Genomic DNA, 15,150 nt, shown 5'->3' with positions numbered 1-15,150 from the left:
AGAAGAATCTCATCTCATTGGGGGCCCTAGAATCTAAAGGCCTAGTTGTGATGATGCGAGATGGAATTCTTAAAGCAACTTCAGGAGCATTGGTGATGCTGAAAGGTGTGAGGAAGAACAATTTGTATTACTACCAAGGTAGTACAGTTGTTGGGACAGTAGCAACTGCAACTTCGAGTAATAAGAAGGATACAGAGGCGACAAAGCTTTGGCATTTGCTATTGGGACATGCTGGTGAGAGATCATTGCAAATTCTCGCCAAGCAAGGATTATTGAAAGGTACGAAGTCTTGCAAATTAGAGTTTTGCGAGCATTGTGTTCTGGGAAATCATCGAAGAGTGAAATTTGGCACTGCAATCCATAATACGAAGGGAATTCTGGATTACGTGCACTCAGATGTGTGGGGACCTGCCAAGACTCCGTCACTTGAAGGTAGACACTATTTTGTCACTTTTGTTGATGATTTTTCCAGGAGAGTTTGGGTGTACACTATGAAGAGCAAAAATGAAGTCCTTGGGATTTTTCTGAAATGGAAAGCTCAAGTTGAAAATCAGATGGGGAGAAAGATCAAGGTTCTCCGATCAGACAACGGTGGAGAATACAAGAGTGATCCTTTCCAAGATGTATGCCAGGAGTGTGGCATAGTTCGGCACTTCACAGTGAGACATACACCACAGCAGAATGGAGTGTCAGAGCGTATGAATCGAACACTAGTGGAGAAAGTTCGTTGTATGCTGTCTAATGCTGGGCTAGACAGGAAATTTTGGGCTAAGGCCATCACATACGCTCAACACATTGTCAATCGTTTGCCATGTTCTGCCATTGATGGCAAGACTCCTTTAGAGGTATGGTCCGGTAAACCTGCAACTGATTATGATTCTTTGCGTATTTTTGGTTCTATTGCATATTATCATGTGACTGAGTCAAAATTGGATCCACGTGCAAAGAAGGATTTGTTTATGGGTTTCAGTGCTGGTGTTAAATGATATCGGTTATGGTGTTTAGAGTCTAAGAAGACGATTGTAAGTAGGGATGTTACCTTTGATGAATCTTCCATGTTGAATAAGGTAAATCCAAATAGTAGTGATACTTCGCAGCAGGTGGAGTATACACCGAAGCAGGTGGAGTTCGAAGAAGCAGTTGTGATCCCAACTACGAACACCACAAATGACTCTCCTATGGAAGAAGAAGAGTCAGGTGATGAAGAGGTTCCACCCCAAGAACCTTCGCAGCAATCAGAGCCAATTGCAGTCAGGCGAACGAGGCGGGAAAATAAGAAACCTGCTCGATTTGCGGATATGGTAGCATATGCGCTTCCAGTTGTTGATGATGTTCCATGTATCTTTTTGAAAGCTATTGAAAGTTCAGAAAGCGATGGTTGGAAAGGTGCTTTGGAAGAAGAGATGCAATCTCTTCAGAAGAACAAGACATGGAAGCTGATGCCATTGCCGGAAGGCAGGAAGGCAATTGGATGTAAATGGGTTTTTGCAAAGAAAGAGGGATTTCCTGACAGAAATGATGTTCGCTACAAAGCAAGATTGGTAGCTAAAGGCTACGCCCAGAAGGAGGGAATTGATTACAATGAGGTATTTTCTCCTGTTGTTAAACATTCCTCCATTAGAATTTTGTTGGCTTTGGTAGCGCAGTTGAATTTGGAGCTAGCTCAACTTGATGTGAAAACCGCGTTTTTACACGGTGATCTGAAGGAGGAAATCTATATGACCCAACCGGAGGGATTCAAGGTTGCTGGTAAAGAAAATTGGGTTTGCAAGTTGAACAAATCGTTGTACGGATTGAAGCAGTCTTCAAGACAGTGGTACAAACGGTTTGACAAGTTTATGAAGGATCAGATGTACACAAGAAGCAAATACGACCACTGTGTGTATTTGCGCAGACTTCAAGATGGTTCCTACATCTACCTACTCTTATACGTTGATGATATGCTGATAGCATCAAAGAGCCAAGTTGAAATTGACAGATTGAAGGCTCAGTTGAGTAAAGAGTTCGAGATGAAGGATTTGGGGGAAGCCAAGAAGATTCTCGGCATGGAGATAACAAGAGATAGAGAAGGAGGCAAGCTTTGGCTGACACAGAAGCAGTATTTGACCAAAGTACTACAGCGTTTTGGTATAAATGATGATTCCAAACCTGTAAGTACCCCACTTGCTCCTCATTTGAAACTTAGTTCTCAGTTATCTCCAAATACGGAAGATGAGCGAGGATATATGGCGAAAGTTCCCTATGCTAACGCAGTTGGAAGCTTGATGTATGCAATGGTGTGTACAAGACCAGACATTTCACAGGCCGTTGGTACTGTGAGCAGATACATGCATGATCCAGGAAAGGGTCATTGGCAAGCTGTGAAATGGATCCTGCGGTATATCAAAGATACTGTAGATATTGGCTTGTTGTTTGAGCAGGATAAATCACTTGGTCATTTTGCAGTTGGATATTGTGATTCCGACTATGCTGGTGATTTGGATAAGCGAAGATCTACTACGGGCTATTTGTTCACTTTAGCGAGTGCGCCAATTAGTTGGAAGTCTACCTTGCAGTCAACGGTAGCTTTGTCTACGACAGAGGCAGAGTACATGGCCATTACTGAAGCTGTGAAGGAGGCGATTTGGCTTCACGGGTTGCTGAAAGAATTGGGTGTTGGTCAAAAACAACTTGAAGTATATTCTGACAGCCAGAGTGCTATTAATTTAGCAAAGAATCAGGTCTTTCATGCAAGGACGAAGCACATTGATGTTCGCTATCATTTTGTGCGGGAAATTCTCGAAGAAGAGGAAATTGTCATCAGAAAGGTTCCGACTTTGGAGAATCCTGCAGATATGTTGACTAAGGTGGTAACGAGAGCCAAGTTTGAACATTGTTTGGACTTGGTTAATATTCTGCGATTTGGAGCTGGCGCTTAACTGCGCCAATATGAAAGCACCGCGAGTCGTTTGTTTTGGTGGAGAAGATTTGTGTTCGGTGGAATTTGAAATTTTGTCAAGGTGGAGATTTGTTGAAATTTGACAAATTTCAATTCCCACATCGGTGGGAGTTAATAGTTGGGGGGGTAAGTTGCCTTATAAAAGGAACTTCCCCCCTCACTTGTAAAACATCCCAAATTGTACTCTTCTCCATTTAAATATATAAGTGGGCTCTGCAGAGGGTGCTCGGAGACGTAGGCAATTTGGCCGAACTCCGTTATCAAAGTTCCGGGTGTGTTCTTTCTTTATTATCTATTTTGTTCCGCATTTATTTCTGGGTTTATTTTCTGTAGTAGTATTGTATTCAATATTATTTGCGGGTTTTGGTAGTAGTGTTTTGTACGGTTCTTTTGAGTGTTTTTATATTGTGATAAATACACCGACTGATAAATTCTGTTAGGAATCTGGTATTTAAGAGGGACAGTGTCCTCGCCAGTCTTTCCAAAGAATTTATTTGGAGAAGTAATTTTATCGAGTAGACCCCATTGGGTTAACTGTGAAATTACTGAATCGGTTCATTTCACTATTTGAGAGAAAAATTACCCGGTTTTCTCAACAGAATCATGGTTCAAGACAATGAAGAACATTATAAGAGATAGCATACTATTACCGTGAAGTTGGAGTTCCTGGGGGGAAGACACGAGAAGAGAGATGAATACACGAGAAGAGAGATGAATGTGATGAAATTTCTGTGTAGGAATATGAGTTGTATTTGTAGGTAGACATCTAATATTAGTGAATTAATGGAGACAGATCGTGTATCATAATTAAAATGGAAAGGAAGAGACAATCATGTGATTTAGTAACAGTCAATTATATAGATTTACATAATTATCCTTGTCTGATTTTTTCTTAATTTTGAATATTTAATAATTATTAGTTTGTATCAATTTAAGGCCATGAGATCACCCATATCAAACGGCCATTAAGATGGTATTAGTTATTTCACTAAATAGTTAGTATTTGAACATGAACCTATATATATATATATATATATATATATATATATATATATATATACTATATTTCATCTTTTGGAAAAAATTAATTCGTTTTAATTTATATTACTTTATTTTCCCGAACTTAATTCGCTAAACTCAAAGGAAATAAACTTAGTTCAAATTTGTCTTACATTGGTGCAAATTGTTATATTTTGCATTATACTGATAAAATATTATCGTCTTGATTATATATGCTTGAACATTTCAATTTTGATCTCGATAAAATGAGGTTTGTTTGTGCACGAAGCGCACGTAATACATGAATGAGAGATCTAATGGAATCCTAGTAAAGGTCCATCTTAAAATATGAATCAACACAAATGTGAGTATTTCAACAACGAACAAACTGGTAATAGTAATTGTTATTGACCTTTCATTTGGGCAGAGGGCAATAGTAATCTTTGTTCTCACAAAAAAGCAAGAGGCAATTTTGATTCAAAAGTCATTCATATGTATTTAACTAAAGAGGGAGTATAGAGCACGAATCGCACACATCCTACATTTACCAACACATATTGCTAGTCATATTAATTTGTTTCTATTGGAAAAATATGTTAATGAAATTATGTCATGTTTCTGTCGTTTGTGGCTGCCATATTATTTATGAATCAATTGAATAGTTAGTAATTATAATCATGCTTGTGTGTATACAAATATTAATGAATATACAAAGAAATATGACTATTTAATATTTTCATAAATTTTAAGTACATCAAAACATGACAAGCCCACTAAAAATAAAAAGAAACAACGTCGATGAAGAAAAAAATTTACGATAGACAATATTGTAACCTAGCCAAATTAGAGCATCATTAACGCGAGAGGGCCGGACCGCACCTGGGTGCCGGCCCGCGGCCCACGCGTTAAACGAGCACATTTTCTGGCCTGGGACCGTCCCGGTGACGCAGTCGCGTCTTGGGGTCCGGACTGGCCGGCGATGGAGCTTCCAGAGCCGTGACCCGTTGCGTCCCGGCCCGGCTTTGGAGGGGGTTCAGGTCGGTCCTGAACCCCAATTTCTGAATTTTTACGCATTTGGAAGAGGAAGAGGAAGAGGAAGAGGAAGAAGAGGGAGAGGGTGAGGGGTGACGTGTTGACTATTTTTATATTCAGATTTTTAATTTTTTTTTGCACTTTTTTTTTAATGTTCTAATTTTTAATTTTTTTAGTTTATAATTTATTATTTTTGTATTAAAAATAATTTTCTCGTGTTATAATTGCTCAACGCTTTCAATTTTTACAAGTAATATAGGCTGGAGTTGTGAATATTGCAATTTAATAATTGTGGTCTGAGATGGGGCTTGCAGGGATAGAGAAGTTGTGGTGTGAGACTCAAATTTAGGGAAATGATGACGTGGAGAGGATTTGGGCCTGGACGGGTTAATATTGCTATTAGATAACAGTGGATTCAAGTTTTTCAGGGGCAATAAATAATTCCAACAGCTTAGAGCATCGAAGTTTGATAGTCGTTGGCAGAAAGAAGGCGACAAGTGGAGTCTATGGGCTATCGATTTTCATTCTTTTCACGTCTCTTGAATAATTCTCTTACTCAGTGTCTCTTTGTTTTTTCAAATTTTATATGAACAATATGCTATTGGCTTAAATAAGATTTCAAAAGTCCAAATCACAAAATAAATGGGCTGAATAAATAAAACAGAGCTTCTTTTATGAGGAAACATACGTATAATTAGGAGAAGAAAAATACTTCTAGCCACCGTCCTTGTCCCAAAATGGAAATATATGTAGACACAAATCTAAGGACCAATCTAAGATTGGTCAAAAACAGAATTAGTTTATACATTAAAAACAGTGTCGTGAAGATACATTTTTAAATCTGGCATTTTATGCCGAAAGAGTTCGATCCACTGAACTCATCACCTACTTTATTGTCTTAATTCATCCAATTATTATAATATGCTGAGGCTAATTCTTTCACCCAATTTTAAAATGATGAAAATGTCTCTTGGTGATGGTAAGTGACAATTGTCGCAAACAAAAAGTTTCAGAATCAATTGCATGGATTGATAGTTTGATAGAACGTTTTCCTTTCGATTAAAAAATCACCATCCGAATTACCATAGTCACCAAGGTAAATGAGAAATCATTCATGAAATTTGAGCATATTCTAGTCTGTCTCGTGATTTTAAAAATAAGCTGAAAAACCATAAAATTTGAATTTATTCACATTATCTCATGAACAATCCTTTTAGTTAAATTGTGTAGTAGTTAATACTGGAGCCGGGAAATCATATGTTGACATCACTGCCTCCGACTTAAATGATATGAAAAAATCATAAAGTTTGTATTTATTCGTTTAGCCGAAAAACATCAAAAATTTATTGCACGCATGTCATTTTGTTTTTTACTAATAATTGCGAGCAAATCCAAACTTCATGATTTCTTCGGCCGATTTTTATGTTGTGTGAACACATCAGAATTTGACTAAACTTCATAATTTTTCTATCAATTTGCCATTTTTAAATCAATTTTTATTTTTATTTTTCTTGAATTAACGATGATATGATTTAAAACTTAATTAAAGTGGGCAAGTTTTTTACCCAGCCCATGTCCATTGGGCCAAAAGTTAAAAACAGGGGTTCAGTTGAGGCTGCATAAAGCTTATTCCAGCCCAATCATTCATGGCCCACCATACTAATGAAAATTTACACATTTTCAAATTTAACTTTAATTTAAAAATTAAATTTAAAAGAAAGTTTACATGTTTGAGAATCGAGATCAAAGAACTCTAGGTGAAATCATTGCACCACAAAAACTTTTTACGTATCTAAGTAAAATTCAAATATTTTCATATGGAATATAGTTATCAGACAAAAGCTAGCTGTATCTTCTCTTCTAATTTCTTTTAATCAAAGTTGTATAGGAGTATTTATTATTGAGTTAGGTAGTTGGCTATTATATATAATGGTGAATATCTCAATTCATCCAAGAAAACAAAATTCTCTTGGAAGAGAAGAAGGAAACCGACATACCTACCAGAAACAAAGACGCACTTGTAAGTTGTAAACATACATTCTCTCTACACTTTAGTGTCTGATAATACAAGCAAAACTTTATAGTAGTACCTATTTTATTTAAATTTTGATATGCATCACATCTGTCACACTCTCCTTTTCTTTTTTTAAACCTTGCATAGTACTTTGCTTTTGGCTCAAATCTTCCCTCCCTTGCCAATTAAATATTTCACCTCATTTTGAGTGAGTGGTTGCTTCCACCTTTTTCTTTAAATTTAATTTAATTTAATTTAATTCAACGCAGCCAAGTTATATTATTATTACTACTCCTACCAACCATTATTTTCCCCATTCCCTTTTCTTGCATTAATATTTTTTATTGTTGACTCGTGCGCCATTCAATACACCTCTCGCTCTTGCTCATGCTTTTCTCATCATTCCTCACATTTTTTGTGATCTCACTTTGAAATTTCAACTTTGAATTTTAGTGAATATAAATAAACAGCAGCTTCTAAGAGAGAGAGAAGGATGGAGAATTATCAAGTGGTGGAGCAGATTGGAAGAGGAGCTTTTGGTGCTGCTTTTCTTGTTCATCACAAAGTTGAAAAGAAGAGGTAAAGAATGATCCATGTTAAGATTATTTTCTGTTTTTTATTTGGTGTTTTGATGAAGTTTTGTGAAATGCAGGTATGTTTTGAAGAAGATTAGGCTGGCAAAGCAAACTGAGAAATTCAAGCAGACTGCACATCAAGAGGTCAATATTTTTCTTTTTTTTTTGTTATGTTTTTCTTGCAAGATTAGGGATGTGTATTTGTGTGTTTGAGAACATTAGCATGACCCCTGCATAAAGATGACACGCATAAATTGAGAAATGGTGTGTGTTTGAGTTAGTTGAGATATGATCACACACCATCTGTAATTAGGCAACAAATATTCTGATTGGAATGAATGAGATAAGGCACATTATTACAAATAGATCATTGAACAAGTTGTTTTGTCATTATGTAATGTAGTTACATTGTGTCGGATCAGATGCACCTACCACTCTTTCTTGATTGACATTGCTCATTTATTACATAACTACCTACCACTCTGTCTCTGGCTGATGCCATCTCTTAATGTAAAAAAAAAGCTAAAAGATTTGTCGAAGCTCTATTACCGGTTCCATTATTTTCAAATTGAAACCATCGATTTTGGCCTAAAACCGAGAAAAACCGTGGAATGCTGGGAAAAACGTTGAAAATTTAAAAAAATGTAAAGAACTGTTGGTTTTGAACCAGAACCGTTGGTCACCGGTTCAAAATCGGAACAGTCAAATATGTTGCTAGGTTGGATATGATTCCGCTTTTGTCAGAACCATAACTGCCTATTTTGAACTGGTATCGCCGGTTCTTGAACCGAGGGCACCCTATTCGATTATTAATTCCTTATAAGGCTTTTTAAGGGAGTAATGAAACCAGTTTTAACATAGTATAAGAGCAACAAATATATAATGATTTTTTTAAAAGCAATTTGGATTGTGAAATACTATATAGTATAGTACTACATTTCCTAAAGCTCTGTTTCTTAGTCATTTTTAAATCAAATATTAATGTGAAATAATTTCTTTTGCAGATGGCATTGATGGCAAAATTAAAAAATCCTTACATCATCGGTTACAAAGATGCATGGGTGGAGAAGGTAGATTTACAATTAGAAACAAATACAAAATGGAATTTTTTTTTTGTGTTCAATTAAAGAAAACTAATTGTGGAAGTTTGTTCTTGTGTTGAATCAGGACTCATTTGTGTGCATTGTAACAACATATTGTGAAGGTGGAGACATGTGAGTTGAACTCAAAACTTCACAATTAATCACCAATCTTCCTTGATCAATTACAGGATGTTTTCGACTTATCATTTTGTGATGTTTCAGAGCAGGGATGATCAAGAAAGCTAGAGGTGTATATTTCTCCGAAGAGGTATGGATTCGCAATGAGTTTATCATTTTTTTTGGCAAGAAATGAAAGCTTGTTATAAATTACTATGTGTTTTTGTATTTGCAGAAGATCTGCAGGTGGCTTACTCAGTTGCTACTAGCCTTGGACTATCTTCACTCTAACCGCGTCCTTCATAGAGATCTCAAGGTACGTATGTTTGTAGGCTCGTGTCTTGTTGCATGCATCCCGTAATCTATTCCTTTGTTGTTGTGTTTTGGGCAGTGCTCCAACATTTTCCTTACAAGAGACGGTGAGATCAGACTCGGTAAGGCCAACAACTTGCATCTTTACGATGTTTTGGTGATGTCTTCGTCTTCTAATTAGAGTCGTTGCAGGTGACTTTGGCCTTGCAAAGCTTCTTGTCAAAGATGATCTTGCTTCATCTGTACTACTCCTCCCTCTCTCTCATTAAAATTGATTTATTTGTTGTGTTTTTATAGTTAATGATATTAGTGTTTGTTTGTGAATTGTGATGATATTCAGATTGTGGGGACTCCAAACTACATGTGTCCAGAAATATTAGCAGATATACCCTATGGCTACAAATCTGATATATGGTCTTTAGGTAACAACAAACTAATTAATTTACATATTCCACTTTAACATTTGATACATAATTCTAATTAAATTAAACCATGACAGGGTGTTGCATGTTCGAAATCGCTGCCCATCAACCTCCCTTCAGGGCTACGGTACGTCGTTGTAGGGTAAATTATCGCTTTTGTCCCGAAGTATTAGCAAGTTAGGTTAAAAATGTTCCATAGACATTTTGAGTTTTTTTAGGTAAATTATGAATTTACTCTAAAAGAATTATTTGTGAATTGTGATGAAACAGGATATGGCTGCCCTAGTTAACAAAATTAATAGATCCTCAATTTCTCCTCTGCCTACACTATATTCCTCATCCATGTAAGTTAAATAAATCTGTGTACTTGACTCCAAAAAAATGTCACATTTCATCAAAAAAATAAATAAATTGAAGAATTACTTAATAATGCAGAAAGCAGCTCATCAGAAGCATGCTAAGGAGAAGCCCCGAGCATAGACCAACGGTTAGTGCAATATACATATTTTTTTTCAATAATGTCACAAAGTTACAACCTTTTTTTATAGTACTGTCACGGGCCTAGCCTTTTTAGCGTTGAAATTTCTAAGTCGTGAGAAAAATTGACTTCATTCTAGAGGCGGATGTACCCCCAATGGAAAATTTTCCTTTAGGGTCGACAGAAAACTGCCATCGCCGCCCTATGATAGCCGGAATCTCCAGAAGGAGAAGGCCGGAATCTATAGGGTGTAGTTTTATTTTTTTTTTAAATTTACATTTTGTGTTTGGGTCTTGAAACAAGGCACAAGAAAGCCCAATGCCCATTTAGATTTTAAATAGCCCATTCCCAATAGGGAGGAGTGAGATCCTTCTCTTCTCTTATTACCCCACCTTTGTCCTTTAGCATTGGTTTTCCGTCCGTCATTTTCAGGTTCTGGATCCGTCACTGCTTCATACGTGTGGTTGTGGCGAGGAAAGATGTTCTACATTATTTAGATGGCCACATAACAGGGCTAATGATATTAAAAACATCAAATTTTGGGACATTTTTGGTATTTTCTGACAACTGCGTGAGATTGTAATGAAATTGTGCAGGCTGCCGAGCTACTGAGGCATCAGCATTTGCAGCCATATCTAGCCGAGTACACCAACCTATCTCCCGTCTTCCTCCCAGTGAAGTCCGAGACCGAGTCTCCACAGAAGCCTAGCAAAACAGGTCAGAGGAAGGCCATCCCAAAAATGGAGAAAAAAAACGATGATGTGAAAGTGAAAGTGAAAGTGCAAGCGAAAGCGAGCAAGTTATCGTCCTCATCGGATTCGAGCACGCTAAGCGAGGACCATCAGCCTGGGATGGGAGACGACAAGGCGGAGGCGATGGAGTCGTTGCTTGAGCTCTGCGCGAAGCTGCTAAAGAGGGAGAGGTTTGAGGAGCTGGCTGGAGTGCTCAAACCATTTGGAGAAGAGGAAGCTGTTTCCTCTAGAGAGACTGCCATTTGGTTGACTAAAGGGTTGATGAATATTCAGAGAGTAAATCAACAACCTTAACTGCATTTTTTTCAGTAACATGATGTTGTGTTTGTGATTGTGTCACACATTATTAATTCAATATATATATCTGGTTCATTAGAAGTAAATGCAGCTTGATGGAAGCTCCACAACTGTCATGATAAAATAAAACAATATGTATTTACAAATATATGCATTTCACCAATGAAAAAGCATAGGCATGCAGCAATCTAAAAGTTGATTTTACATTATTATGACATTATTGCTTTGCAACAGGCTTAATGATATGTAACTCGTAAGACGAAAAAAATGAAAAAGAAACGAAAAAATGGTGTTAGAAGTGATACGAGAAGAGCAAGAAAAGGTGGATTTAAGTGAGATCATCCTCCTCCAGTTCTTTGGCCTTCAGAGCTTCCTTCACTCTCAACAGCATCGTCGTCTTCCAACCATCCTATCAGACCAAATAATACCCGAAAGTGTTAGCAGTAACTGCGTCCACAGCGTTAATACTGTGTCGTTCACTTCGTAAGGTGATTTTTTTTAGAGTTTCGAAAGGTTCTAGATTAGTTGTGGCTAATAATCGTCTTACTCCACAACACCACATACAGAACTCGAGGTTTTTATGTTTTTTATTGTGATATTTATTGATCCAGCATACACAAATTTAACTTACTGTGCATAAACTTGAAATCAGAGCTCAAGAAACAATATAACACCATAACACACTTACCAGTGGAGTCATGCTATCGAATTCCTTGACTGCGTCAGTGAACTTGGTCAAGTCTTCCTCATCAAGAGCCGCAGCTAATTCCTATGGCCAATGGATATGAAACATAAAATCGTATAACCAATTCTTAAGGGGTTTAAAGCAGTTATATTTCATAACATCAAAAGGCTGAGATTCCTAACATGTTGGGCACGGGAGAGGGGGTGGTCTAAGGAAACAGAAAGGAAAATAAATGATTGAGAGCCATCACATACCGCTAGCAATTTGTACTCACGTGTTCCAGTAAATGTTGGATCTAGATCCTAAAAAATGAAGAAAATAAGCACATCTTTAGCATCATTACCAGACAAACAGTAGAGCTGCAGATAAGAGGAAAATAAAATTTAAAGGACCTGGTATCGCTCTAATGCCTTGTTGATTGCGACAAAATCAGCCTTGCATAGCTGGCAAATGCCAGCGTTGAGAAGGTGCCCTTTTACTCCATATTTCAGCAGGTTATTGTTGAGAGACTGTTGTGCTATCTCTTCATAAATCTCTATGGCCTTTTGATATCTGATAATGGTGAACAATATTATTAAAAGTGTAATAAACAATCTTCGTAAAACACATAACTATAGTGCTAAGCAAAATTTCACACTATGCACGCAAAAAAACAGTTTAACAGAGCATAATGAAATGGTTTAACTAATGATAATGGCATAAATCTTCCAACAGCACGTTGTGTCATAACAAGAGAGAACAAGGACTTACTGTTCCAACTGAGCAGCATATTGAGCTACCTTCTGCTTGCACTGATTTGCTGATGTTGATACTTCTTCACTTTGGAAGAGATCAACAGCTTTCTCAAAATACACGATAGCTAGTTCCAAGTTCTGGTCATGCTCATACAACTCAGCTATTTCCTGCAAAATTAAGATCTCTCAAATTGTCAAATTACCATCTTGAAATTTCTTACAAGCAATGCAATAAAATTCTACAAGAATCAAGTTTTGACCTAAACTATGAGCCATAACATAACAATGTCGAACTACTTTTGCCACGAAGGCTGACAAATTCAGCAGATGAAACAGAACCCGGTGGTCTAATGTGATAAATTCTTACGAAATAATGGCAACATCAGATAATCTACAAACATTTAATGCATTACCTTATAATACCTGGCAGACATATTGAACCTTCCAATATCCAGAAAGATATTTACAGATTCCTCCAAGCATGAAATTGACTCTGCCAACCATGAAACTGAATCAGAGCAATTCAAACTAGAAAGCGAAACAAGACGAGAGTGTATATATATGTATGATCAAAATTACTATTCATCATGAATATCCAAAAATACCAACTCGAACATTTACAAACATAGAGCATTAAAGCTAAACAAAAGATAACCACACCTTGTGTATTGCACTTTTTGTAGCAATGAGCTGCATCAGCATACGCATTAGCAGCTTCATGCTTGCTATCTAACTGCAAAAAGGGGAATGGAAGATACATTTAATCAAAATCAAATCACTATTAATAACAATACGAATAAAATGTGATGGAATGGGAAACTATCATTTCAATTTCTAGCAAAAACCGCAATCAAATTACCTTCAAGTGACAGTTAGCCAACTTAACATATACTGCCCCCGCTCGATCCCCTGATGATGAATCAAAACAATGAATTAGACTCGTGTCATCGCCCAAATTGAAACCCTAGCTATAAAAAAACAATTTCGACCTAATCGCATTCATAATTAAGAAATGGAATCAAATTCAGTTGCTCGGTGATCTCACATGCAAATCCCCCATTGATTACGATTCAATTTAGGAAAATGCGAGAGACGACGATCACACGAAACAAAGAGGAAGAAGATGAATCGGCGGTTTACATGATTTGGAGAGCTTGAAAGCATTGGCGGCTTTGTCGAATAAGTCGGCAGCGTCTTCGAATTTGGAGCCGAATAAGCCCCAGCCGCTGAGCTTCTTCTCGGCTTTGCTCTCGAAGTCCTCCGCCCTCGCTAAATGATCGCCCATTGTTCTTCTTCTTCACGCGATATTTTCCTGCGGTTGTTTTTTTGCAGGAATGAAAGCAGAAATTGATGGAATTTGAGAGGGCAGAGAGAGATCAGAAACCACCATTCATTTATTGATGTATCCATTTATATGTCCACTAAATTCTCTATTTCAAATCAATCAAATGAAATTGAATCTCTATTTTAGTTTATGCTATATTTGGTAATATAGTTTGCATCAATATTTGCAGTATTCCATGCCAAATCAATATATAGTTAGTATTCACAATTAAAATTAATAATATTATTAATAATTTTAAAAATATTAAAATTAAATTGAATGTAAATATTACTATAATCAAATCAATAACGAAATTGAACTATTGTGAGGCAATCACGAGCTTCCAGACTCCAGACTCCAGATTGTATTGTAAGCAATACAAGTGAAAAGTAATTTCAGTAGTCGTTATTTATAACTATTTGCAAAAATCAATAAGCAATTAAATAATGTAGTTTTTTTTTGTTGTAGTGTTATTATATTTGAATTTTTTTAAAAATGAGAGAAATTTGTTAGGGTGATTTTGGTGTACAATATTTTGTTTATAATGATTAGAAAAATTAAAACTAATTGTAATATAACGATCATTAGTATCTCATTTATGAATGAATGAATGAATAATAAAGATAATAGATTGCGCATCCTAATTATAAGATGACTAATCCTAATTTTAAAAACAAACACTAAAAATAGTTATAAACAATTGTAAGTAAAATTAGAATCAAGAAAATGAAATAGAAGAAATAATTAAAAACCGAAGAAAGTTAGATCAAATTGTGGGATAAAAGATACTATAGCGATGATAATAATGACGAGTCTTGGATTACAAGTTGCATAGCTATTTCCACAAATGTAATCTCGAGGATGTTTGTTACGGACTCAATTCCCACATAGGTTGTGAGAACAACTGATGTGGGGTATATAGACTAAATGTGCTCTCTCTCCTAACAGGTTAGTCTTTTGAGATGAGTTCTCCTGTTTGGTCTGTATCAATTGATGCTTTCATTGAGAGCCCAAACGGCTCGGAGTGGTGGCCGGGCAACTAACTCGCCGTGACCAACGAGTGCGTTTGGGACCGCTCGGAGTGGTGACCCACGGAGTGGTGGCCGGGCAAAGAATCCGCCGTGACCAACGTGGTCGTGACCAACGAGAACTCGGAGTGGTGGCCTGACAAAGAACCAGCCGTGACCAACGAGGACGTTGGCCCTTAAAGGAGGGTCGAATGTTACGGACTCAATTCCCACATCGGTTGTGAGAACAACTGATGTGGGGTATATAGACTAAATGAGCTCTCTCTCCGAACAGGCTAGTCTTTTGGGATGAGTTCTCCTGTTTGGTCTGTGTCAATGTTTGTATAATTTTATAGAACGATTGCTTTTGCGTTTGTGAGTT

The 15,150-nt window shown here is 36.8% G+C and overlaps 2 protein-coding genes across 2 annotated transcripts; one reads left to right on the top strand and one right to left on the bottom strand.

Annotated features, from left to right (window-relative positions):
• The first annotated feature begins 7,284 nt into the window (after positions 1–7,284).
• Positions 7,285–11,104, top strand: LOC121762928 (serine/threonine-protein kinase Nek6-like). The gene is made up of 13 exons (XM_042158956.1): positions 7,285–7,562; positions 7,636–7,702; positions 8,563–8,628; positions 8,726–8,772; positions 8,863–8,908; positions 8,993–9,073; positions 9,149–9,191; positions 9,262–9,311; positions 9,410–9,491; positions 9,569–9,618; positions 9,762–9,835; positions 9,927–9,978; positions 10,566–11,104. Exons 1-13 carry the CDS (start codon positions 7,477–7,479, stop codon positions 11,013–11,015), a joined length of 1,194 nt encoding a protein of 397 aa, XP_042014890.1. The 5' UTR covers positions 7,285–7,476; the 3' UTR covers positions 11,016–11,104.
• A 10-nt stretch (positions 11,105–11,114) lies between these two features.
• Positions 11,115–13,834, bottom strand: LOC121762929 (alpha-soluble NSF attachment protein 2-like). The gene is made up of 9 exons (XM_042158957.1): positions 13,578–13,834; positions 13,297–13,346; positions 13,098–13,170; positions 12,851–12,930; positions 12,454–12,605; positions 12,096–12,255; positions 11,958–12,005; positions 11,707–11,787; positions 11,115–11,427 (listed from the first exon to the last, which is right to left on the bottom strand). Exons 1-9 carry the CDS (start codon positions 13,720–13,722, stop codon positions 11,347–11,349), a joined length of 870 nt encoding a protein of 289 aa, XP_042014891.1. The 5' UTR covers positions 13,723–13,834; the 3' UTR covers positions 11,115–11,346.
• Between the last annotated feature and the right edge of the window lie 1,316 nt (positions 13,835–15,150).

Source organism: Salvia splendens, chromosome 13 (assembly GCF_004379255.2).
Source record: "Salvia splendens isolate huo1 chromosome 13, SspV2, whole genome shotgun sequence".
Lineage (NCBI taxonomy): Eukaryota > Viridiplantae > Streptophyta > Magnoliopsida > Lamiales > Lamiaceae > Salvia > Salvia splendens.
This window is presented reverse-complemented; position numbering and strand designations above follow the sequence as displayed.